The sequence below is a fragment of the Populus nigra genome, chromosome 15 (assembly GCF_951802175.1).
Source record: "Populus nigra chromosome 15, ddPopNigr1.1, whole genome shotgun sequence".
NCBI lineage: Eukaryota > Viridiplantae > Streptophyta > Magnoliopsida > Malpighiales > Salicaceae > Populus > Populus nigra.
The window spans coordinates 13,316,018-13,339,095 of NC_084866.1; the positions used below are offsets into that span (position 1 = coordinate 13,316,018).

Consider the following 23,078-nt stretch of genomic DNA (forward strand, 5'->3'; position numbering starts at 1 on the left):
ATTTTTTATTAGGTTATATTAAGTTAATTTTTTCTGTATTTTTTTTAAAAACTTAGTTTGAATCAAGTTTAAAATCAACCGATCCTGAATCAACATACTATATCGATTCAAGTTTCATAACTAATTTAAATTAGAAATTTAAATTTCTTAAAATTAAAATAAATAGAAAAAATCTACAAGTATAAATTGGGCCTTCTCAAACAAAGTTGAAGCCCAAATCTATCATTTGTGAAAGTGCAGCTCAGTGTGCAACAGGCCTCGGATTTGTGCCCAAAACAAACAATTTGACTATCAGCGTACCTTGCCTGATTTGTAATCATTCACGACACTTCATTAAACTGATATTACGAGGTATTAACTTCAAAATGTAACTCCAACTTTTCGAAATCGATTTTTTTTAAAATAAATTGTTAATAACAAAAACTAAAACTAAAACTAAAAAAAATAATGTTTTTACTATGCACCACCCCATAAAAATAATATTCCCATCTCATAATTCAAGTCACGAACTTAATGAGTTAGCCAAATAAATTTATTTTTTTAATTTTTTCAATTGACTTTTCTGTTTCCTTTCAATTCCATCATTTAATATCGGGTTTATTGAGATTTGAGTTTCAAATTTATTTTTGTTTATTTTTTGTGAGATTTATGACCCGAGTCGTGGATTTAGCAGGTTAGCCTGGAGTGATTTAATATATTATTGTCTTAATATTTTTTTTTAAAAAAAACCATCTTCAATTTTTTAAAATCAAATTATATTTTTACTAGTTGTTCATATTACATTTAGATGATACATGAAGTCGGCATAGTGATATAAAATTAACCTTCACAGTATTTAAATTTTTTTATCAACTAAAAAAATATTAAAAATATCTCCATACTTTAAATTTTTTAAGTTAAAAAGATAAAATTTATCCAACCTGGAGGACATCATATCATGCCTCAACAATCTAGTTATTTATCTAAATGTATTCGGCGAACATCTTCATGTTCTTGTCCCTGTGCCTATTAACTCGAAATTTACTTGGGGAAACTTAGTTTGAAGAAATGAGTTTATAGATTTAACGTCTGTTTGGCCTTTTTTGCTCGAGACAAAATCATCAAACTCCCAGTTGATATCATCAAGGGCCAGGACCTGAGATGAACAAACGAAGAATTTCACACGATAGATGGATAGATTCATAGAACTAAAGAAATATGGTCTAGAAAGCCCAGCTCAGCCACTGAGTTCAATTTTCAAAATGCCCAATTCTTATCGTCTCTTTACTCGTTCTTTTTCGATAAAGAAGTCATGGGTCATGGCAAATTCTTAATTCTTTTCTTAAGAATCTCTCTCTCTCTCTCTCTCTCTCTCTCTCTCTCTCTCTCAAGATTAGCTTAAGCATCATTTCTTTAATTAAAAGACAAGGAATCTCAATGGCATTTCTTTAGTCCATAAATTGTGGCAATCAGTCTAATGCCACCAAAAGCTAGGAATCCGATGCTGCAAACCGCGTACATGTCCCCCGTTTTCCTCGGCACCTCCTATATCCTATAGGATCATAGTAGATGTTTAACTCGTGTTTTATTTTTGGATTAAATATTTTTTTCAATAAAACAATTTATATTTAGATTTTTCAAATATATTTTTATATTTAAAAAAATTCTAAGTGAAAATTAAAAAATTTATACATATATAATTAAAAAAATTGAAAATTGTGCATGTTAATGAATAAATAAAATCATAAATAATAACTAAAAATAAAAATCGAAAAAATAAAGAGAAAAGTGTAAATTAAGATATTTAATTTCACAAGATATGACATTTACGCGGTTGTGTTTGCTAAATTTTTTAATTAAAATAATTTTTTAATTTAATCAAAAAATAATAAAAATAGACACACACATTAAATTGATTGAATAAAATAAAAAAGAAAAATAATATGCAAGGCTGCACATGTTAGAAATATTATTTGAAAATAAATTTCTTTTTATTTTAAAAAATAAAGTTCATTTATACAAAAAATTAAAAAACATATAGATTAATCAGAAAAATCTCCTAAAAAATTAAATACATAATTAAATACATAATTGTTATTTTAAATAGGCTTTCTAAATAACATAAAAGAGAGAAGAGATATTAATCTAAATATTTTTTTTTTAAAATGAACAGTGTCATCTATAGTAAAACTTGTGAGGTGAACTTGTGAGGTGAATTTGAACTATGAACTCAACCAGATATAATATTTTTTTTCCCTTTAAATTTATAGCAAACCCACACAAAAAAAAAAAGAATGTCATCCATTGTAAAACATAAGGGGATGAATAGTGTGATTGCACAATGTTCACCTCACATATTTTCCTCTTAAATTTATAGCAAAGCCTTAAAAAAAACAACAATCAGTGTCGTCCATAGTAAAATATGAGAGGATGAACAATGTGTCCGCACAGTATTTACCCCACACACTTTAATTTATTTATGGTGAATCTAAATCATAAACTTAATCGAGTTTGATATTTTCCTCTTAAATTTATAAAAAACTTAAAAATACAGTAAAATATGAGGGAATAAATAATGTAGCTGTTTATATATATATATATATATATATATATATATATATATATATATTTCCAACACGGTTTACGGTTTAGATTATAGGTAATAATAAGCTGAAGTCCACAGCAGAGCTCTCTTCATAATTTGCAAGTCATCAGAGAATAAATCCTCAACATGGTTAATACAGTACTTCAGGCACAAGAACACCAAGTTACAAGGAGGCAAATGGTTATGGGATACTGCTTAATTCAGTCCATGGCAAACTGAAAATCAAAGAAATTTTATTTGTCTATATCTTGTATTGATTTCTCCGAGATTCCCACCTCAGCAGCAAAAGTATCGAGTTCTATTTTACTTTCCGTGGATAAATTCAAAGAAATTTTGTATTTGCACTAAAATATCTTTCTTTGGACAGCGATTAGAGAGTCTTCTAGCCATGTATTTAATCAAGTCCACAGAAATGCCATCAACTTGGTTACCTCCTCTCCCTCTATTCTGTTCAATTTGCCAAGTCCCGTCTGCACTAATTAAGTAAACATTAATGTAAATATTGGAATTTCAAGCAATGGGGGAATTAGGCCCATGGTGGAGTAGTTCTGCTTTTAGTTGAACTTGTATGATGAGCATAAATGAAGTGTCTGTGTGCGCTAAAGTGGTAGCAAATAGTAGTTGGCATGGTTACTTTGCATCATGTCTTTTGCTTCTAAAGAACATGAAGTATCGATGCATTTTGATGAGAGTTAGCTTCCAGTCATAATTAACAAGTGCATGCTCAGATGATTGATCATACAACCAAATTCTGGAAGGATTTCGTTAACTATTTAGCGACAAGTTAATTTTGTGATTTGCTGACTTATGATTTAATTCATATTAAATTTTGAATTAAATTGAATGGAGTTCATCAAATTAACTTGATAAAAAAATACAATATTTGAGTTTTATTTAATTTTTTTTAAAAATAATATCATTTTAAATTAAGATTTTTTTTAATTAAACAATTCTATTTTAAATTGACCTAAATTAACTTATAATCTATATTTTGAATTAGTTCATGAATTAGAACAGATTTAATAATTTATGGTAACAAGCAATTAAATTTTTCTATCAAAACTTATCAACCTTTTTTACTCGTTGGAAACAAGTTTCTCAACTGATTACCAATAGCATGGAGTTTCCATGCCATCAGGGTCTGATATCTGATTAGCTTGTGTGTTTAATAACTGTAATTACAAATTACGCGGTTTGTGGGATCGAAAAGTACACCAAACACCGCGTCTCTTCTTCAATGCCCATGGCCCTTTTCAACTCTTAAACTTAAACAAAGACCAACCTGTTTACCTCCTTTTGTCCATTCGCTCCTCCTCCTCCTCTCTTATTAACCCCTTTCTCCTCTGATTCCTGTTGTGTGTGAACAAGAAAAACCAAACAAAAGAAAGATATGATGATGATCATCACCATCTTGTTACTAATAGTTTTGTTCCTAGCTGGCCTCATTAATATTTACTTCTATTTACCCTCCAGGAAATTGTATGCATGGCTCCAATCTTTTGCCTCTAAAAACCCTCCGAGAACCATCACTCTCCAAGTCTCAAACAAAGGGAGGAGTGTTACTACTACTAGTATCAGTAGTAGTAATGTTAGCGGTCCTGCTTATGACAAAGCTGAGCTAAAGAGTGTTTTTGCTACCTTCGACAAGAATGGTGATGGGTTTATAACAAAGCAAGAGTTAAGAGAGTCATTCAAGAACATAAGAATTTTTATGACAGAGAAAGAAGTGGAAGAAATGGTGGTGAAAATTGATTCCAATGGAGATGGTTTGATAGATTTTGAAGAGTTTTGTATCTTGTGCAAGGTAGTTGGGATTCAAGATCAAGGAGGAGATGACGAGAAAGAAGGTCAAGGAGATGGTGGGGAAGGGGATTTGAAAGAGGCTTTTGATGTTTTTGATAGAGATAAAGATGGTTTGATATCAGTCGAGGAGCTTGGTTTGGTCTTGTGTTCTTTGGGGTTAAAGGAAGGTGGAAGAGTGGAGGATTGCAAGGAGATGATCAGGAAGGTTGACATGGATGGTGATGGGATGGTTAATTTTGACGAGTTCAAGAGGATGATGACGAGAGGTGGAAGCAAGCTTGTTTCTGTCTTCTAATCCTCTCCTCCCTCAATACAAATTTGCTTCCTCTAAGCTCTGGTAAGATAACTACATATTTGTCACTCATGCAACCGCAGAGAAATCTCAATGAAACAGGAGCTTATTCCTAGCCTAACAAACCTCTTGAGTGTTCCAAGTACTGTAAGGGCTTGAGAACTGGCCATCTCTCTGATTTAATCTAACCTCAAGTGAACTCAATCATATTTAGCTAAAATACTTGGTGCTGTATTCATATTTGTAGGATGATTTGAACTTGTTACTAGCTAGTCTCTATTTTGCTGTAGTTTCATGTACATAGATAAACTCAGATCCTTTTCTTTTGTGTGCTAAGCCAAATTAAAGAAGTGTGTGCATGCCATGTTCAGTTCTTTCAGAGTAAAGCAACTCAAATAACCTTCTTAATTAACTTCTCAACACATTGTTTGCAAATTAAACTCTATCCCTAATCCTTCAATTTGGATTCAGCTTCGAGTCTTGCTTTTGCCACCCACAAACTGAAAGGACTTCCATCGACCAGGTCATCAGCATCATTGCTATGCTTATGCATGTACCAAACCTGGTTTAAATTTCTAAGATGAAGTAAGAAACAGACAAGCTGCAGGGCCTGCAGCATCATGTTCAACTTACCATGTAAACCTGGCTTTACAGTCTAAACCTAACTAAATTTTCATAGTGAGCTAGCCAAAAACTAGGTAGAAAGAACAGAAGATAGACCAGGACCGCCAGCCTAAATTATCTGAAACTAAATAGAAGGGAATTACTTCATCCATACAAAACGTGCAAACCCCGACAGAGATAGCATTTTCCTGATAATAAAGAAAGAAAGCAACATGTGATCGGTGTAAGGACTATGGACACCATTTATTTTCATATTGGTATGATATTGTTCACTTTGGGCCTAAGTCCTTATGGATTTGCTCTTGGGCTATACTCAAAAAGTTTCATACCAATAGAGATATTTGTCCATCCTTATATACCCATGATCCTTCTTATTTCTAGCCAATACGAGACTTTGGTTGTATACTCAACAATCGGTAGTGGGGCAAATGATAGATCTGCACCAGTGGAAACAGAATTTCTCATTTCAACAAAGCCAGAGCTGAAGTTGATGGGCGCTCATCGTGGGGCATGAACGAGCGTGGAACACACTCGAAAAGCGCCCTTCAGTACTTCTGTCCTAATTCAACCATTTATTTCAGCTTCATCTCTCTCTTTTAGACTACTGTTAAGGCTCTCCCACGCAGGAAGGCTAATTTTTTTTTTTTGTTAATTCCATTAAGGTTAGGTTCTAGGTCAACCAAACCTGGTGAGATCTTGTAACCATGGTTTTATTTGTTGCCCTTTAAATGGAGATTTCTTTCAAGTAAAGCCCTAAAGCCACAAAAGTAATGAAAATCGATCGATAAGATATGGAAACAAGCAGAAATTCCCAATTTTTTGCGCTATTGTGGCTACAAGTCCATATATACACCTGTACTTTTAGAGAGAATTAATGAAATATCAACCAACTTATAATACTTAAACTTGCTTCTTCTTCTTCTTCTTCTTCTATATTATTTTCCTTGTTGTTTCTGTATCCCTACTGTCGAGGAAAAACTTATTGAATCCTAAGGAATAATCTTAAATAGGTAAATATTCTTAGGGACAGTATTTATGCCCTCCTTAGGTTTTGTGTTGTGAAATCAATTTTCCAATCAGATTGATTGATATTCTTGCCCTTTACGGTAACAACTAATGAAAAAGTAAGAACAATTAACCTGGCGTCCAAACTTTTTAGCCATTTTACTTTTTTTTCAAATCAATAAATTAAATAACTAAAAGTATTCTTAAAAGTATAATTTACTAAGCTGACTTTTTATATTTTTATCATGTTTTTTTTTTGTTGGGGAAAAATATCATGATCATCCAATAGTATACTTACCCTTTATTGAGTGCATAACATTTTTCATCCTAAATTATCCTATAGTTTAATATATTTTATACTTATCAATGATATAGATTATAATTTTTCAAAATACAAAGGGTAGGTGTAAAAATAACTAAACTATAAAATAGTCTAGGTGATTTTCACATTTTGTTATAATCAAATGCTTTGAGGGGTAATTTAGTATTTTAATAAATATAAATATTATTAAAAAAAAAATAGTGCACCTGTCAGCGAGTAAGTGATGCCAATCCACTTTGAGTAGCACGTTCGTTGTCACCTGTTGGTCAAATGCTAAGTGTTGGGATCTCCTCGGCGACCACTCTGTGTATCTGGGAGGCATTGTATAGGGAATAGACCTCTGGTTTGATGCCGATAACCTTTTTTTTTTCTTTTCAATTCTCGTGCCAAGTCTTATTTTTTTTATTATTATTTGTTTTATTTAAAATAATTTATAAAATTAGATTTTTTTTTGGTTTTTTTAATTATCATTGGTTTTTTTTTCTTTATTGAATCTTTACAAATTAATGATCCAAGTTCAAAATTTGTCTCTCTTTTAAAAGTGCTATCTTCAAACATTATTTTTTTAATTTTAAAAAAACTAACCCAACCAGTGATGTAACATAAGACACCTATATAATATAATCCTAGATGTTAACTTGTATCCTAAAAGATTCCAATAATATATTGGAAGTTTGTGATAAGATATCTTAGGCTATTATTAAACACTTTCTTGCCTTGGTTCTTACGAGGAAGAAGCTATTTGTTCTCCTTCAAATGCAACAGAGCTATTGTGAAATTAAGACAAACCATAGCTTGCTAACATCTAGGTTGAGAGCAGAACGCCTGAAATCAACCTCAAAGAAGGGCTGAGTAGATCCTAAAGAAGAACGACTTTCATTTACTGCGATCACCTGCAGAATAACTAATCACATCAAAAGAAGATTCTTCTGGGGCAAGAAATTATAAATTTTTTGCCCACAGCAATTGTTGATCTGCCACCCAGCCGCCCTACACAAGCCCATCCCCATCGTTTGTAGCTCAAATCAACGTTGTGGCGAGGAACGTTGCCAGTAGGTGTACATCAATACCAATCACATATATAAATTATTATTGATAAATGTGTTCATGTAATATAAAACCACAAGCATTTCTGCATTCCAAACAGGATTCAAAGTAAAGACACTTGCAAACTAAATTTGTCTTTTGATCAAGGCACCCTTAGGACACGGGGAAGGAAAAAACATAACATGTGCAGTCAGGCAACATATGATAGCTCATAATTGCACTGCCTTGGCATCCTGGCCCACTCGCTTATAATTCATCAGAGAGCCATGGAAGTTTGTTAGAAGACATCAGGGTGGAAACGTCCTGGGATTGAGCTGCTTTGTTGAGCCTGCTTCAGGTGCAATGTCAACGCATAGTTGTTTACCTGGCAAGGCATTACATTAAAAGGGGTCAGAAAATTGGAAGGCAGCAATGTGAAAATTGCTCTGCAGTTAACATGGAAAGGGAAGCGTGAAAATTCCACCAAAATGCTAAATCATGCAAATAATTCAGGAGTTAACGAGCTCAACCTCCAAGGTCCTCAACTGGTCCTGGTATTGGGACACCAATTGCTTCAGCTGCTGCATCTCCTGGTTCCTCTCTTCATACTCTTTTTGACGCTCATGCTGAATGGATACTGCTCGCTTGAGAATCGTATTTTCCTGGATCAATGCTTCCACTTGTTCCTTCAAAATCATGTGTTCCTAATACAATAATTAGAGAACAAGCAGAAAAACTTCTCAAAACAAACCCAATATGAATATCTCATCTTCGATGGTCACTGAAAGTTCACAGAGTATAGAAAGAAAATACAGATAGAAGTAATAAAACACCTGGTGAAAGTTTTTAACTGCCTCTGCTCCAGCACGTGCACAGATGGACTTCTCCAGAACTTCCAGTGCCCGAGAAGCACGTGCTCTGGCGTCATCAATATTGGAGGCACTCATCATTTCCCTAACAAAGAGCTCCACCCACTCCGCACCATCCAATGAGAGGTGTGCTGACGCTGAAAGATCCTCAGTAGGAGGAGCCTCAGCACCAGTTGTTGCTACCCCTACAACAAAAATCGCTCTTTCCATCAACACACCATCAAAGCCAAAACAGACCAGTATCCCAAGGCCCCGTTTATTGAAACATAAAGCAAAGATTATTATTTTATTGTCATTATTTTTTTAATTGGGAACAGTGTTTCACATGGCTATTATGTTTCATCCAATTGGAATTACACAGGATGGCTATTATGTTTCCTCTTCTTGAAGAGGAAAGCCATTAGGTGTATGCTCAGGATGAATGCCATAACCATGACTAGTTGACTGCTAACCTTAGTTGGATCAAATGCCAAACCACATTTAAGTCTGCCATCACAGCTTTCCTTCTAATTACAAATGGATGACAACAACCTTCCAATAGTAGTCCATTTGAAGAAATTTCCACTGGTTTAATATGCTACATGCAGCTTGTTCTGTTATGGAAACATGTGTATATTCTGTTTAATCACAGAGATCATCTCTTGCACAGGCTTTTTTTTCAATGGCCAAAAGAAGAATATACAGTATACCTAGTAGAATAAGACTGCAAAAAGGAAGAATATACAGTATGACTAGGAGAGTATAATAGATGAGAAAGGAAGCAAAAAAGTCACTCCATTCAATCTGCATATTAGCTAACGAATCCTTCAAAATCCTCTTAGAATTTCACCATGAAGATGCCAAAACACCGTGCTATAAGAAAACAAAGACCCAAACTGCAAGGATCCTTGAATATCTTGCCATTGAATGATCCAAAACAATGACAAACACTGCAGATCTCCGTAAGATCTTGCAGTCTTTCCTCCCATAAAAGTTCAATAAAGAAATCAACTAAAGGTTCTCCATGGCATTCCAAAGTACCCAGGACTCACCACAAATAGAAAAAAGTCTGACAAATACTCCAAATTCACTGGGCAATGGAGTAGAAAATGACTCTATCTTATGTCACAATCACATAAGGAGATAAGGCCTTGTGGCTTGCTAATATGCAGCAAGTTATTAGTGTTAATTTTAGCAAGCACGACCATAAAAAATTCTAACTAACAAAACAATTTGTTGTGGCTTAATTTTCTAAAGAGTCAAGAAATCAAAACTTGTTTGTCACAAGCTATGCTATACATCTAACACCTCATTCCCTTTAACTCATGAGGAGTTTGCAGCCTTCATCCAAAAAATATTCTCAGACCTCATTCCCTTTAACACTAACTAACATACATATTTTAGCAAGCATGACCATAAAAAATTCTAACTAACAAAACAATTTGTTGTGGCTTAATTTTCTAAAGAGTCAAGAAATCAAAACTTGTTTGTCACAAGCTATGCTATACATCTAACACCTCATTCCCTTTAACTCATGAGGAGTTTGCAGCCTTCATCCAGTTCACTTCTTATACTTATTTTCCCTTTAAATGTGTATGGGAAAATGCGCAACCAGTTGATTATTTCAAACATGCTGATTAAAGTCATGGTAAATAAACTGTCTACACCTGGTTCTATAATCTCTGAATTACAATTCGACATTATTCACCACATGCGCTCGAACAGGTTTAGCATTTTATAAACCTCCATCGATGCTGGTTCTATAGAAAAAGGGACTAAAAGAGTCTGCAGGGGATAAACCTAGAGGCAAATAGCATAGTAAAACTCTCTTAGGTTTAATGTTCCAAACATGCATGCATACACACATGATTATTCAAAAATCATCTCAGCCAATCCAAAGCCAGCTCAAAACCTTCAACATACCAAAAGTTTTCATATGTGTACCTTGTGCTGGAACATTAGACTCATCAATCACATCAGACTTATCTGCAGCTGCGCTGAAGTTTTCGGCAGATCCTAAACGAAGATCATTCAAACTTCTGATAGCTGAATCCAAATCATCACCACATTCTTCAAGCACTTTCTCTATAAGCTAGAATGATAAGATACCAAAAAGAGTCAGCAAAACACCCAAAAAGGATATGTGACAAACATTGAAAACAGGAAACAGTTGAGCAAATCACACAGTTAATGTATATAACTGGCGATTTAAGCATTACTAGTATTACTACAACCAAATAATTTCCAAGAACACCCTGCTTTCATTCATGATTAATACTCAATAAAGGACCAAACAAAATACCCACAAAACAAGCTACTTCCATCGGAACCTGATCAGGTTATATCCACCTTAATCCACAACAAACTCCCAACAACACCAAAACAAATATTAACTAGCCATAACAAATACAACACTCAAAATCATTTCTATATGAATTCCCACAACTTTTTATCATAAAAAACAGTATTAAAACAACATGAAAATCAACTCTTTCCCATTTCCCTGTACAATCATTTCCAATTCCAAATTTCCTAAAACACCACAATCCAAATTGAACAAGAAATCTACCAATCAACTATTAAGTTACAAAAATACCACAAATATTCAATCGGAATTAAACAAATAAAAAATCAACCAACCAATCATTTTGCAATAATAATAATAAAAAATAACGAAATAACTGAAGAAAGAGCCGAACCTGCTTGTCCATATCAGGGAAAATGGCGGCGAGCTGTTCGATCAAAGTCGAAGAAGATGATAAAGAAGAACCGAAATTAAACGAAGGCGGATTGGAAGCAAGAGTATTCGATCTAGGAGGAGAAAAACGAACAGGAGAGGAAGAAGAACAACGGATTCTTTTCGACACAGGTGGGCTAGTAACAGTCAGTTCTTCAAAGAAAGATCTCTTCCCGCACACTATTGCAGACATAGTGTTTTTTCCTCCTGATCAAAATTATAAAGATCTCTCCTTTCTCTCTCTCTCTCTATCTATCTCTCTGCTTAATCCCTGATTTCCTGTTCATACAGCACCCAATCCTCGAAATTGAGTGCTTACAGACGCCGATTTCGATGAATCTGATTGATTTCGATCTACAATTTATGTTTGATCGATTGATTTTGGGTTTTCGATGAAAACTAGGGTTTCTCTTATTTTTTCGGGTTTCTATCTACCTAATCTGCTTCTGATATTCGTTAGTGCTGCTTCGTGTTCATGGCCGCAAGGCAAAGGTGGAAGGTGACGTGTTTTTTGGGTTATTTTATAAAAGGAAAGGGTAAACTGCATTTGTACCCCTATAGATTTACAAATGTCTTATTATCATCCATATAGTCTTACGTTTTCTAACATAGCCCTTATGATTTTCAAAAAGTTATCTTATTATTTCCTTAGCACTAACCATTACAACTACAGAAGAACAATATTTGATTTCTTTAGTTTTCAATTCTTGATTTTGAGTTTTTCTTAGATTTATTTTTTGTGAGCTAATATAATAAATTATAGATTTGAGAGGAAATAATGAAATAAAAGTGATAAAAAATAAAATAAAACATGATATTAAGTAAGAATTAATTTGGATTCTACTCTTTTTAAATTAAGAGTAATATGATATATCATGTCAAGAATATCCGGACTATTGATTTGAATTTTAATATTTAAGATTTTGTTTCATTCAATTGGTGAGTAATTATAAATTTTTTAAAAATAATTGGTAGTTGTTTTTTTTTATATAAATCCAGGCTATTGATTTAAAATGAATTATTTGAATTCAACTACCATGATATTTATAATATTAACCGTGACCTGAAAGGAGTAGAATTCAAATTAATTAGTTTCCAAGAAAGGGTGAAATTGAGACTTTATTGAAAATATAGGAGTAAAATGGGGAATTTCAAAGTATACGGGATAGAAGAAGAGCAAAAGTAAAGTTAACGGAAAGGGCAAGGATACGCAAGGGATATGTGGAGACGATGGGAGAAGGGAGAAGGGAGAAGGCAGAAGGCATGGACTTGAATAAGTTTTTCACTTTTTTAGACGGCGTTTGGGCGGTGAGATATCCGTTAGGGCCAGCTGGTGTTGGTCAACTGGTCATGTCGGCGTTTGGGCTTTTACTTTGATGGGTTCATTCGGCCTTAGCCCAACTACTTCTTATTTTACTCCACCACTTTTAATTCTTATCATTTTCAAACTTATTTAGGAAAAAAAACTTATTACTATTTGTTTATTCAAACTTTATCTAATTTAATAAGTATAAAATATATTATTAATTTCAATATAAAGATAATAATATGACATATTTATTATGATAGTAAATTGATGGCATCATGATATCTCTATGGTAAATGTCATGGTAAATAAAATAATACTAAAATGATTGATATGATGCTAATAATGATGGTAAAGTTTAGAATAATAGTAAATTAAAAAATATTGTTATTTTATTAATAAATAAAGATAATTGTAGTAAGTAATGATAGTACGATGAAGGTGGTTGATGGTAATAAAAATTTAAATATATTTGTAAAAGACATTAATAAAAAATTAAAAGAGAAGAGGGTTTTATTGTATCTTCACAAATTATTATTCATTGTAATGATGTTTTTTTTCCTTTCATTTGTTTTTTTAATTCAATTTCATAATTCAAAATTAGATTTATTAGAAATTAAACTTAATTATATTTCTAATTTATTTTATGAGGTTATGTCGGTCTCATGACTCGAACTGCAAGTTTTATGAGTTAACTCGAGTTTTTTTTTCTCATTTTCTTAATTAAATTTTTTTTTTTAATTTCACCATTCAACATTAGATTGATTAGAAATTAGGTTTTGTGATTTTTTTTGGTTTGATTTTTATGAGTTGTTTTTTTGTTTCCCTTTTAATCTATTTTTCAATTTCAATTACACTATTCAACATTAAATTTATCATGTATCAGACTTCATAATTTTTTTTCATTTACTTTTTATAAGGTTATTCCAGTTTCATAACTCAAATTGCAGGTTTGACGAGTTAACTCGGTTGATTTGAGTTTTTTTTATTTTTCTAATTGATTTTTTTTTCAATTTCATCCTTCAACATTAAATTGAGTGGAAATTAAGCTTTGTGATTTGTTTCGATTTATTTTCCATGAGGTTATCTCCGTCTCATGACTCAGGTCACTAGTTTGATTGATTAACTTAAGTTGACTCAAGTCATTTTTTTTCCTTTTTATAATTGATTTTTTTCAATTTTATTTTTTAACATCGAGTTGATTGAGAATTACGATTCATAATTTATTTCAATTTTATTTCTAATTGGAGTTAACCCGTATTGACTCGAGTCATTTTTCTTGTTTTGTTTTTAATTTATCCTTTAACATTGAATTTATTTGAAAATAAATTTCATAATTTATTTTGATATACTTTCTTTTGGGATATCATAATCTTATGACTTGACAACGTAATAGGAGCCACCAACATGGTGAATGCTTTCAAATTTCTATTACTTCTTTAAAATTCTACTATTATTTAATTAATTTTTTATGTTAAAAAAAATTTATCCGGCCACAACATGATAGGGGCCACTAATATAGTGAATGCTATACCGATATTTGAGAGAAATTTCTTTCTAGTTCTTTCTCATATATTTAAATTCAAGATGATAATATGAAAAACAAACCTATATATTACGTGAATCAATTCTCGAAAAATATAAAGATTCAAAATGCAAGTCACGTGCATTATGCAAATCCATAGGAGGCATGGGGCTTGATAAATTGGAATCTATTGATTTGTATTAACCCATGCATGATTGTAGTCGGAGTTAAGAGCTTTTAGTCACTCCCTTTCAATGGCGTTCGATTTCAATCATTTTTCAGTCGACAACTCTATGCAGAAAGTAGAAAACTATATAGGTTGATATAATTTTTTCTTTCAATAATATATATATTTTTTGAAATAAAAAAAATTATTACACATTCTCGATGTACTATGGGTAGCTATTATACTGTCAGCCCAGATTTCATGCAGTCAAACAAATCATTTGGTTTGTCAAGAGGCATGGACAAAGCCATTCGCAATATACACTCATACATGGACGGGGAGGGTATGTATAAGTCTATATATATGTCAATGCTGCAAAAACATATAATCATATAGAGGCTTTTTTAATAATATAAGTTTAACCTATAGTATGAAATGTATAGATTATAAGATATATAGTTTTCAACAAACCACAAACTAATATCTATATATCTCCACAATGTCCAGCATGCTGTTCCCACGTCCTTTTTTTTTTCCTTCCCAATTTCATATGTTGTGCGAAGTGCTTTTAATCTTTAAATGATAAAAAATAACATTACTATAATTTAATCAGCAAAATATAAACATAGATATTTTGAAAAAAAAAGAAGAAGTTAAGAGTTGTTTTTGTATTATAGCTGCAATAGTAAAAAATAGTTTTTTTAAAACACGACTGAGCCTACTAGATCAAGCTAATGACTAACTAACTTAGAATTTAACACGAGTTTACTTTTATATCGAATCGATCCTGTTAAATCTTATCAATTCTGCAAATTAACCAATGATCTATTCAAAACTCAAGTGAAACTCATTCTATTTAAAAAAAAAACAATATTATTTTAATTATTTTAAAATATTTTTATTTTGTGTTGACTCAAGTTATGAGTTAAATAAACATGTGTCAATATAAATTGATTTACTCAATTTATAATTGAAATCTTGAACAAGATCATCCATTGTGCCAAATTTATAACTATAGTAAAAACACAAAAAAAAATAAAATTCCAAGACTCTAAATTAGATTCTTTCTATTTTACTCTAGAAATTTTGGGTTTTTTTTTTTCAAAATGATTTACGACGCATTCAGATTAGTTAATTTCTTTAAAAAATGCACTATAAAGCAAAACCTGTAGTTCATGCAGGTGATTACCATTGCTCCAAGGCTGAAGTCTCCAAGTCTACATGTCCTAAAGTACTAAATGATTGTATGAAGATTTTCTTGGTCTTGTACATATATATATATTAAATAATAGGATCCAATCTTTGACCAGCCAAAAAGTGGAGGAATTTTGCTTCCCATGGTACTATTCCTTTGATGATATGATCGCATGTTATAACCCACAACTTGGCCACCAACTGGGTTATAACTTAAAAGAGGCGTGGATCACCGAAAGCAACATATAGTTGAATTACATATGGAAAAAAAGGAAGAACAATGATAAGAGGATATAACTCCAATGATAGCACACATCTCCCTTGTATTACATCGACAACACACTTTTCTTAACCAGTTGAAAACTGATTTCTTGGCTTCCAAAGTCGTGTGCAAAAAACCAGTCACGTCAATCACTTGGTTTGGTTCCCTTTCTAACCATATATCCACCAACGAGATCCTCAAAAGAACCATATTGTTGCACAAATACAGAAGGAAGAGAATTTCCATGCCAAACCATCAATGGTAGCTCAAAGATAATGCACTGGTACTTTTTGTTTGTAGCTCGTATTCATGGAGATAGGGTTTGATGGCTTAATGGGGAGTTTAGATATCTTTTTGGGCCCTAGATAATGCTGAAAATCTGCCCATTTAGCAAATGGTCCATCTCAAAAGGCGTATATGGTGAAATGGTTGGCAGAGCAACACCCTCTCCTTGAAAATATATGCATCTGGACCCTTCTCCTGCACCAAGTATATGCTTTACCTTCAAAAATAGATTTTTTTTTATTTTTTATTAATATAGATGTCTGGACCAGTTTATGCATGCCTTGACTAATTCCATGAGTTCTGAAGTTAACAATCATGTAAGTCTCCAATAACCTTAAAAAGACTTGAATTCATGAGCATTAAAAAACAAATTCAGATTTAACCAATTAAATTACAAGATTCCAGATGCCTTGTTTGCCCAAATGATGATCCTGAGTGTGCTACGCTAGCAAGTAGAAGTGTTTTCTCTCGAAATCTCCAATCTATGTGGTGGTGAGGGGGTCCTATAGTGGGTCAATACACGTAGTGGGGGCAATGGGCATCTCTTTTTCTCCAACAAGGATCTCGTCAAGTTGCAGGCACAGTGTAGAAAAAAGAATAGGATCTCACGTTGCTTTTCATCGTCCAAAGCATCCATCATAGAGTAGTAACATTTTGTTAAATGGTTGTTGATGAAATGACTTCTCACCAAGCACCCCCCTCTCCCTCCCCCACTCCTTTTTTTCTCCCCCTCCTTTTAAAATACCACCCTTCGATAGAAACCCACCACCTCCAACAAGCCTCCTATGGTCTCCATTCTCCATCAACGTAGGAATATATATATCTACAATCTCATGGTCTAGAGAGAGAGTGTGTGCGATGGGATTGCACTCAATTATGCTCCTTGACTATCTTTGCTTTGACCAAACAATAATACAGGCCAAGAATTGTTTGATTAATTTTGATTGTTTTTGACCCTCGACGAGGAAACCTTTTAGTACCATTTTAAAACCAGTCCCAAATATACAAATTGATCGAGGATCATACCGGGTTGGTTATTTGTAAAAATAAAAAGACTTAGTATAATCTAGTTAAAAATTCAGATTAACTCATAATCGGTCAGTCCAGAAAAAACCTAATAAAAAAAAATTGCTTTCATTCAAGTTAATATACATCAATTTATCTAATTCATGATCCGAAATTTGCTTTAAAGAGACAGTCAGAGTCATGTTTAAAAACTATGCTTCACAGAGACTAAATCGATCTTAATGCTAATCTCCTTGCATGGAAACCATCTTTAAGCTCAGGTTTCATTAAATACACTCAGTTTGTTATGCAAAGAAGTGTATTGTACTCGAAAGCTAAGGAATTGAGATATGGTGAGCCCATGCCATGCATATATATCTTCGGTTATATATACCATGCTGTCCCCACACTAATTATGTCAAAAAAAAATTTATCATTATTTATAACCAATTTAGGTTTGGATAATCAATTAAGATCTGATTATGAAAGGCTTAATTTAAATATGTGAAACCTAATACATTAATTATCATACATTTATTCACCAAACATGTAAGACTGCTCTACAATATGCTATCCCTATTTCTATTGAAATCAAAATAATTGTGTCCTTATTACATTGAACGTTAGATGAGATTGATCGAATTAGACTATTTTTAACTCAATAAATGTTTTTGGAAATATATAAGCCCCTAAATGTAAATATATATCCACTTTAATAAAATTGATCGAATTCTAGTCTATCAAGCTAAAAATTAATAAATAATATGCAATATAAAAAAATAAAAAATAATGATTTTTGTCCCATGATAAATATTGGACAAGCTAGTTCAACCCCGAAGTTAGGACAATATCTTTACTTTGAGAATAATTTTAGACATGATAAGAACCAATATTTATCTTGTCCAAACATTTCATAACTTATTATATCATATTCAGAATATATACTAAACATATTCTATCATGTCTCGTCCAACGTGCGAAACATATAATCTAACAGCATAAATATTAGAAGTCCAGAAATATGCATGGCGCGCCGTGAGCAAGCTTTCAAAACAATTTTTGATATATTTTTATTTTTCTTTCTGATAGGATTCAAGATAATATTGACAGATTGTATAGCTAAAATCAAGGCAGTAGAATAGCTAATGTTTAGGCTATAAATCAGGAAATTGATATATATAACGTCTTTGTAATTTACATGACACTATAATATAAATACATCAAATCCAACCCTTAAGTGGTTGAGAGATTCTTCTGCTAAACCCTTTTCTTCTCTATTTCTCTACAATATTTTCTCCATTCTTTCACTTCCCAATTAGGTCCTCATTTCAGCAAGAAATTGATTCTTTTGGAAAAATATATATGGAAATATTGGTATATATGTGCTATAAAAATCCAATTCATTGACAGACATTAACTAGCTGGTAGAGTCGTTTGGAGACCATCAATGGAAATTTCCCTTCACAACTTTCAAGCAGTTTTTGAAAATTAAAATAAAGGAATACATGAGTTGACAAAAACAAAAAAATTTCCTTTTCATTTGATTTTGATGAGCCCACAAGATTGAACAATATATATATATATATATATATATATATATATATATATATATATATATATATATATATATCATAATTACTCTTGTTTCATGATAATACTAAACGTTCGCAAGTGAGTTTCACTTTAAAATCATGATTTCATATGTATTTTTAAAATTTATTATTGTAATGTTTTTATTTTTATTTTTTTTATGTTTAATGTTACTATTGGTCTCATTTCTTGAGACAAATTGTAACATTCGAGGGGAAATTATGAATCTCCTTCAATGTAAAACAATATCAACATTTGTGGGAGTTATTTTCAGCTTAGTGTTGTGTATTTAAAATTTAATGTTTTTTAAAAGAATTTTTTATATTATAGTGTATTAAAATATATATATTTTTCAGATTTTTTATGTTCTTATATTAAAATCATCAGAAAGATTTAGAAAAATATAAATAATGCACAAAGTATTTACAAAAATATTTTTTAATTAAAAATATATTAAAATATTTTTTATATTTTTTATATCGTAACATTAAAATTAGTAAAAAAATCTAAAAGAATTAATTTAATATTTTTTTAGAAAAAAACAAAATAAAAACAGGGGTTTAGTCATGTTACCAAACATAACATAATAAAAACAGGAAAGATTCTATTTATAAAAATAAAATATAGAAAGCCATGCCAAAGTCTCTATGGACATAGCCTATGTTAGGAATACCTTGTCATACATGGCGACTTTTGATAGTTAGAGAGAGGCAATTCCCATCCCCCACACAAAAGGTTGTGGGAAAAAGTTCTATTTGTACACACTGCGATGATGGCGATGATGATGCCTGCAATCTCCAACAGGAGCAACAAGACCAGCTCTAACACAAACAATAACAACATTAACATTTTTCAATTCCTTTCTTTCCTCTTCACAGTTCCATATCCCTCTTCCTGTCTCTCTCTCCCTCTCACTTTCTTTTTCTTCTGTTGCTAATTCTCTCTTCATCAGTTTACTCATCACATGGCATAACCATGACCAATCCGTGCTCGCCTGTCTATCACATCCCATGCAAGTATAGTGACAACCCATGATATAAAATTGGAAAACAAGAAGCCAACAAGGAAACTAAACAAAGTTATGGAGAGCAAGTGCGGTTGCTGGCCTGTCTTAAAACGTGGGGTTAGAGGTTCTCGCAAGTCCTCTGCCTCTAGAGATTCTGCTAACTCTATCCCTCGTACTAGTCTTGTTTATGATGCAGGTGTGTCTTGTAGCTTTTCATTTCTTTTGTGATTTTGAGCTCAAATTGTTGATTCTAGGTGTGTATCAAAGTGTTCCACGCTTATTTTCTAATGGTCTCCTCTGTTTTGATTCTATTATGTTGATTTATTGTGCTATCTGATCACTATAGACTATGTAGTTGGATTCTAAAAGCGGTCGAAAGTTCGCTCTTTTTGTTGAAGTTTTGAAATTTGAGCTCAAAATAATCTCAACAGGCTTTCTTGTATTCTGTCAAATTATGGTAAGCTTGATATTAAGACAACAGATCTCAAGATGGGTTTTTTTTGTTGATTCTTTTTCAAAGATCAACTTATTGATTTGCCGTAACTAGGAAATGCAAGTTCTATTTTCAATTCACAAGGTTATAATGATCGAAAACTTGACAAAAATCTCTTTTTTACGAGTCACAAAACAGAATTTGAGTTTCTCCTGCTCTGCTCAAGATGAATTTTGTATTCCAAATTCCAATGCTCTTTGTACTCAAAACCAATCAAACTGGTAATAAAGTATGTAACTTGTGAATGAAAGAGGGGTCTCATTTTGATTCTGGTGATGCAGCTACTGAAACAAGATATCTAAATGCAAGCAATCGAGAGTTATGTGCTCCTAATGAAGCTCAACTATCCTATGACAATCCTCATCCACCACCCACAGATACCAAATCTCCATGCCAGTCACTTCAGTTTACTTTTCAAGAACTAAAATCAGCAACCGGGAATTTTAGGCCTGATAGCATTCTTGGAGAGGGCGGATTTGGATACGTGTTTAAAGGATGGATAGAGGAGCATGGGACAGCACCAGCAAAACCTGGGTCAGGAATCACAGTTGCGGTGAAGAGTTTAAAGCCAGATGGTCTTCAAGGCCATAGAGAATGGGTGGTTAGTAGAATATCTGCTTTCCTAGGGTTAGTAGATTGATGTCAGAAAGAAATTGTTGTGTGGATGGGTAGAAGTAAGAGTGTGACATCATGACAATTTACCTTATTGCAGGCTGAAGTTGATTTTCTTGGACAGCTTCATCATCCTAATCTTGTTAAGCTTATTGGTTACTGCATTGAGGATGATCAGCGGCTTCTTGTTTATGAGTTTATGACACGAGGAAGTCTTGAAAATCATCTTTTTAGAAGTAAGTCTTAACAATTTCGTTGCCTTTTCTCTGTTCTCATATAATCATATTTCTATGGAAGATCACTATTTCTATTTCAGAATCTTCCTACTAAATGTTTATAGGCTTAGTTTTCCATCACATGATACATGGAGGATTGTTTTCTCTCCTTTGAAATCCATTTCTCCTTGTTCTTTCTGCCATTTTCTCTCCTATTATTGTGTGGATAAACTAGCTAATAATGTCATTGTCATGATGTGAATACAATTGTTGCGTAGCCTTGGAAGACGTCCATTTTATTTGTTTTACCTTAAGGACTGTGTACCTTTTAGGTTTTATTCTAGGATTCATAGTGATGGAAGGTTGCTTCTGCATCATTTTATTTGATCGAGTTTCATACTGAGTTTTTATCAGTTATTTGTTTTGTCATTGAAATTGGAAAGTAAAGCACTAGTGACAAAGCTGGTCTAAATTTATCTCATAGTGAATGTCATGATTTACTGAATCAGCCAGAAGAAATAAACTGAAAATGTGGAGTATCTACTATATGAAATTGTTTGGGATTTCTTTGAAACTGATGTTATCAATGTTTTTTAAAAAATCTCGATGGTTTTTTTTTTAAATTTTTATTACTTGTTCATTTTCTAGTTTTATGAAGAAAATGCTGATGGTGAAATAATTTTTGAAGGGACAATACCTCTTCCATGGTCCAACAGGATTAAGATTGCACTTGGAGCAGCAAAAGGGTTGGCCTTTCTCCATGGTGGTCCTGAACCAGTTATTTACAGGGATTTTAAGACATCAAACATTTTGCTTGACTCGGTATGTGGTGACCCATATCAATGAATGGCTGTATTGAATCTTTTTCTAGACTGAAGTCCTAATATGGAAATTCTTTTACAGGAATACAATGCAAAGCTTTCAGATTTTGGTCTAGCAAAAGCTGGGCCTCAAGGGGACAAAACTCATGTTTCTACCAGGGTTGTTGGGACATATGGCTATGCTGCTCCAGAGTATGTGATGACAGGTATGGAAGCTGTAATATCTAGTTCGGACCAAACTCTTTTGAAATTATCACTTGTTCAACTAGAAAAACAAGTTTTACTTCCTATACCAAAGAGGAAAAGCACCAGCTGATGAATGAAACTTTGTCGAAGCATCTACCTTTCTATTTTAGACCATAAGTGAATCATCGAATTGGAGGTTTAAATACAGTACCAGATGGTACATGTCGATCCAACTATAACAAAAGCAGCTATATGGAATTCATGTTTCAAGCTTGGATTCAGAACCTGTCCTTGATGGGGATCTAACAAAATTGCACATTTGGCTCCTTTTTTCCCAGGACACTTGACATCTAAGAGTGATGTTTACAGCTTCGGAGTTGTGCTACTTGAGATTCTGACAGGTAGAAGATCAATGGACAAGAAGCGACCTAGTGGTGAACAGAATCTTGTTACATGGGCACGGCCTTATTTAGCTGACAAGAGAAAGATGTACCAGCTAGTGGATCCCAGGTTGGAGCTAAATTACTCCCTTAAAGGGGCCCAGAAAGTTTCTCAGTTGGCTTTCAGCTGCCTCAGTAGGGATTCATATTCCCGCCCCACAATGGATGAAGTTGTGAAAGTTCTCACTCCATTGCAAGATCTTAACGACCTTGCCATTTTATCATACCACTCTCGTTTGTCTCAACAAGGGAAGCGCAAGAAGAAGAGCGAAGGAGCACAAAAGCACACGAACGTATCATCCAAAAGCATCAGAGATTCTCCCTTGAATACAGGCAAGCAGCGTTTTAGATAAAAGACAATCAATTCAATCTCCTTGATTGATTCGACTATCAAAAAAACAAAGGTCGGCATTCCGCCTTTGCATAATGGCTATTCTGAAGGGAATATTTGAAGTTTGTTGTATGACATTTGGGTGTTCTAAGATTTGCTGAAGCCGGAAATGCGTATGGAGAACGGTAAATCAGCTTCTATAAAAACTTACATTTAGAGAGCTAACAATCAATTCGGACCTTGCCCGCGAATTGCTGTTGCTGTAATAGAGATATAACTTGTAATCAGATGAAACCTTCTACTTCTAAGATTTCTGTATGCTGCTGTCTGGATGTCAATTATTAAAAGGTTTTGGAGGTGCACTATGACTTCATCACAAGTATCTTTCATTGATACAGAA

General features: G+C 32.9%; 3 protein-coding genes across 3 annotated transcripts; 2 read left to right on the plus strand and 1 right to left on the minus strand.

The window, feature by feature from the left end:
• The first annotated feature begins 3,789 nt into the window (after positions 1-3,789).
• On the plus strand, positions 3,790-5,043 carry LOC133673857 (calmodulin-like protein 3). Its single transcript, XM_062094770.1, has one exon. The coding sequence runs from the start codon at positions 3,975-3,977 to the stop codon at positions 4,680-4,682; it is 708 nt and encodes a 235-aa protein (XP_061950754.1). The 5' UTR covers positions 3,790-3,974; the 3' UTR covers positions 4,683-5,043.
• Positions 5,044-7,689: 2,646 nt separating this feature from the next.
• On the minus strand, positions 7,690-11,744 carry LOC133674459 (uncharacterized). The gene is made up of 5 exons (XM_062095567.1): positions 11,204-11,744; positions 10,449-10,596; positions 8,490-8,710; positions 8,187-8,360; positions 7,690-8,041 (listed from the first exon to the last, which is right to left on the minus strand). The coding sequence occupies exons 1-5, from the start codon at positions 11,432-11,434 to the stop codon at positions 7,955-7,957; spliced, it is 861 nt and encodes a 286-aa protein (XP_061951551.1). The 5' UTR covers positions 11,435-11,744; the 3' UTR covers positions 7,690-7,954.
• Positions 11,745-19,262: 7,518 nt separating this feature from the next.
• Positions 19,263-23,040, plus strand: LOC133673766 (serine/threonine-protein kinase PBL35-like). The gene is made up of 6 exons (XM_062094658.1): positions 19,263-19,776; positions 20,355-20,674; positions 20,786-20,921; positions 21,589-21,722; positions 21,804-21,927; positions 22,246-23,040. Exons 1-6 carry the CDS (start codon positions 19,656-19,658, stop codon positions 22,698-22,700), a joined length of 1,290 nt encoding a protein of 429 aa, XP_061950642.1. The 5' UTR covers positions 19,263-19,655; the 3' UTR covers positions 22,701-23,040.
• The last annotated feature ends 38 nt before the right edge of the window (positions 23,041-23,078 follow it).

What these genes read in the sequence shown, in the direction of transcription:
- LOC133673857 (XM_062094770.1), top strand. Translation starts at nt 3,975, where the DNA reads ATGATGATGATCATCACCATCTTGTTACTAATAGTTTTGTTCCTAGCT.
- LOC133673766 (XM_062094658.1), top strand. Translation starts at nt 19,656, where the DNA reads ATGGAGAGCAAGTGCGGTTGCTGGCCTGTCTTAAAACGTGGGGTTAGA. An exon ending in TAGTCTTGTTTATGATGCAG is followed by an intron (nt 19,777 to 20,354) that starts GTGTGTCTTGTA and finishes CTGGTGATGCAG; the next exon opens with CTACTGAAACAAGATATCTA. An exon ending in AAGGCCATAGAGAATGGGTG is followed by an intron (nt 20,675 to 20,785) that starts GTTAGTAGAATA and finishes ACCTTATTGCAG; the next exon opens with GCTGAAGTTGATTTTCTTGG.
- LOC133674459 (XM_062095567.1), bottom strand. Translation starts at nt 11,434, where the DNA reads ATGTCTGCAATAGTGTGCGGGAAGAGATCTTTCTTTGAAGAACTGACT. An exon ending in CAGTTAAAAACTTTCACCAG is followed by an intron (nt 8,361 to 8,489) that starts GTGTTTTATTAC and finishes TTATTGTATTAG; the next exon opens with GAACACATGATTTTGAAGGA. An exon ending in ACCAGTTGAGGACCTTGGAG is followed by an intron (nt 8,042 to 8,186) that starts GTTGAGCTCGTT and finishes ATGCCTTGCCAG; the next exon opens with GTAAACAACTATGCGTTGAC.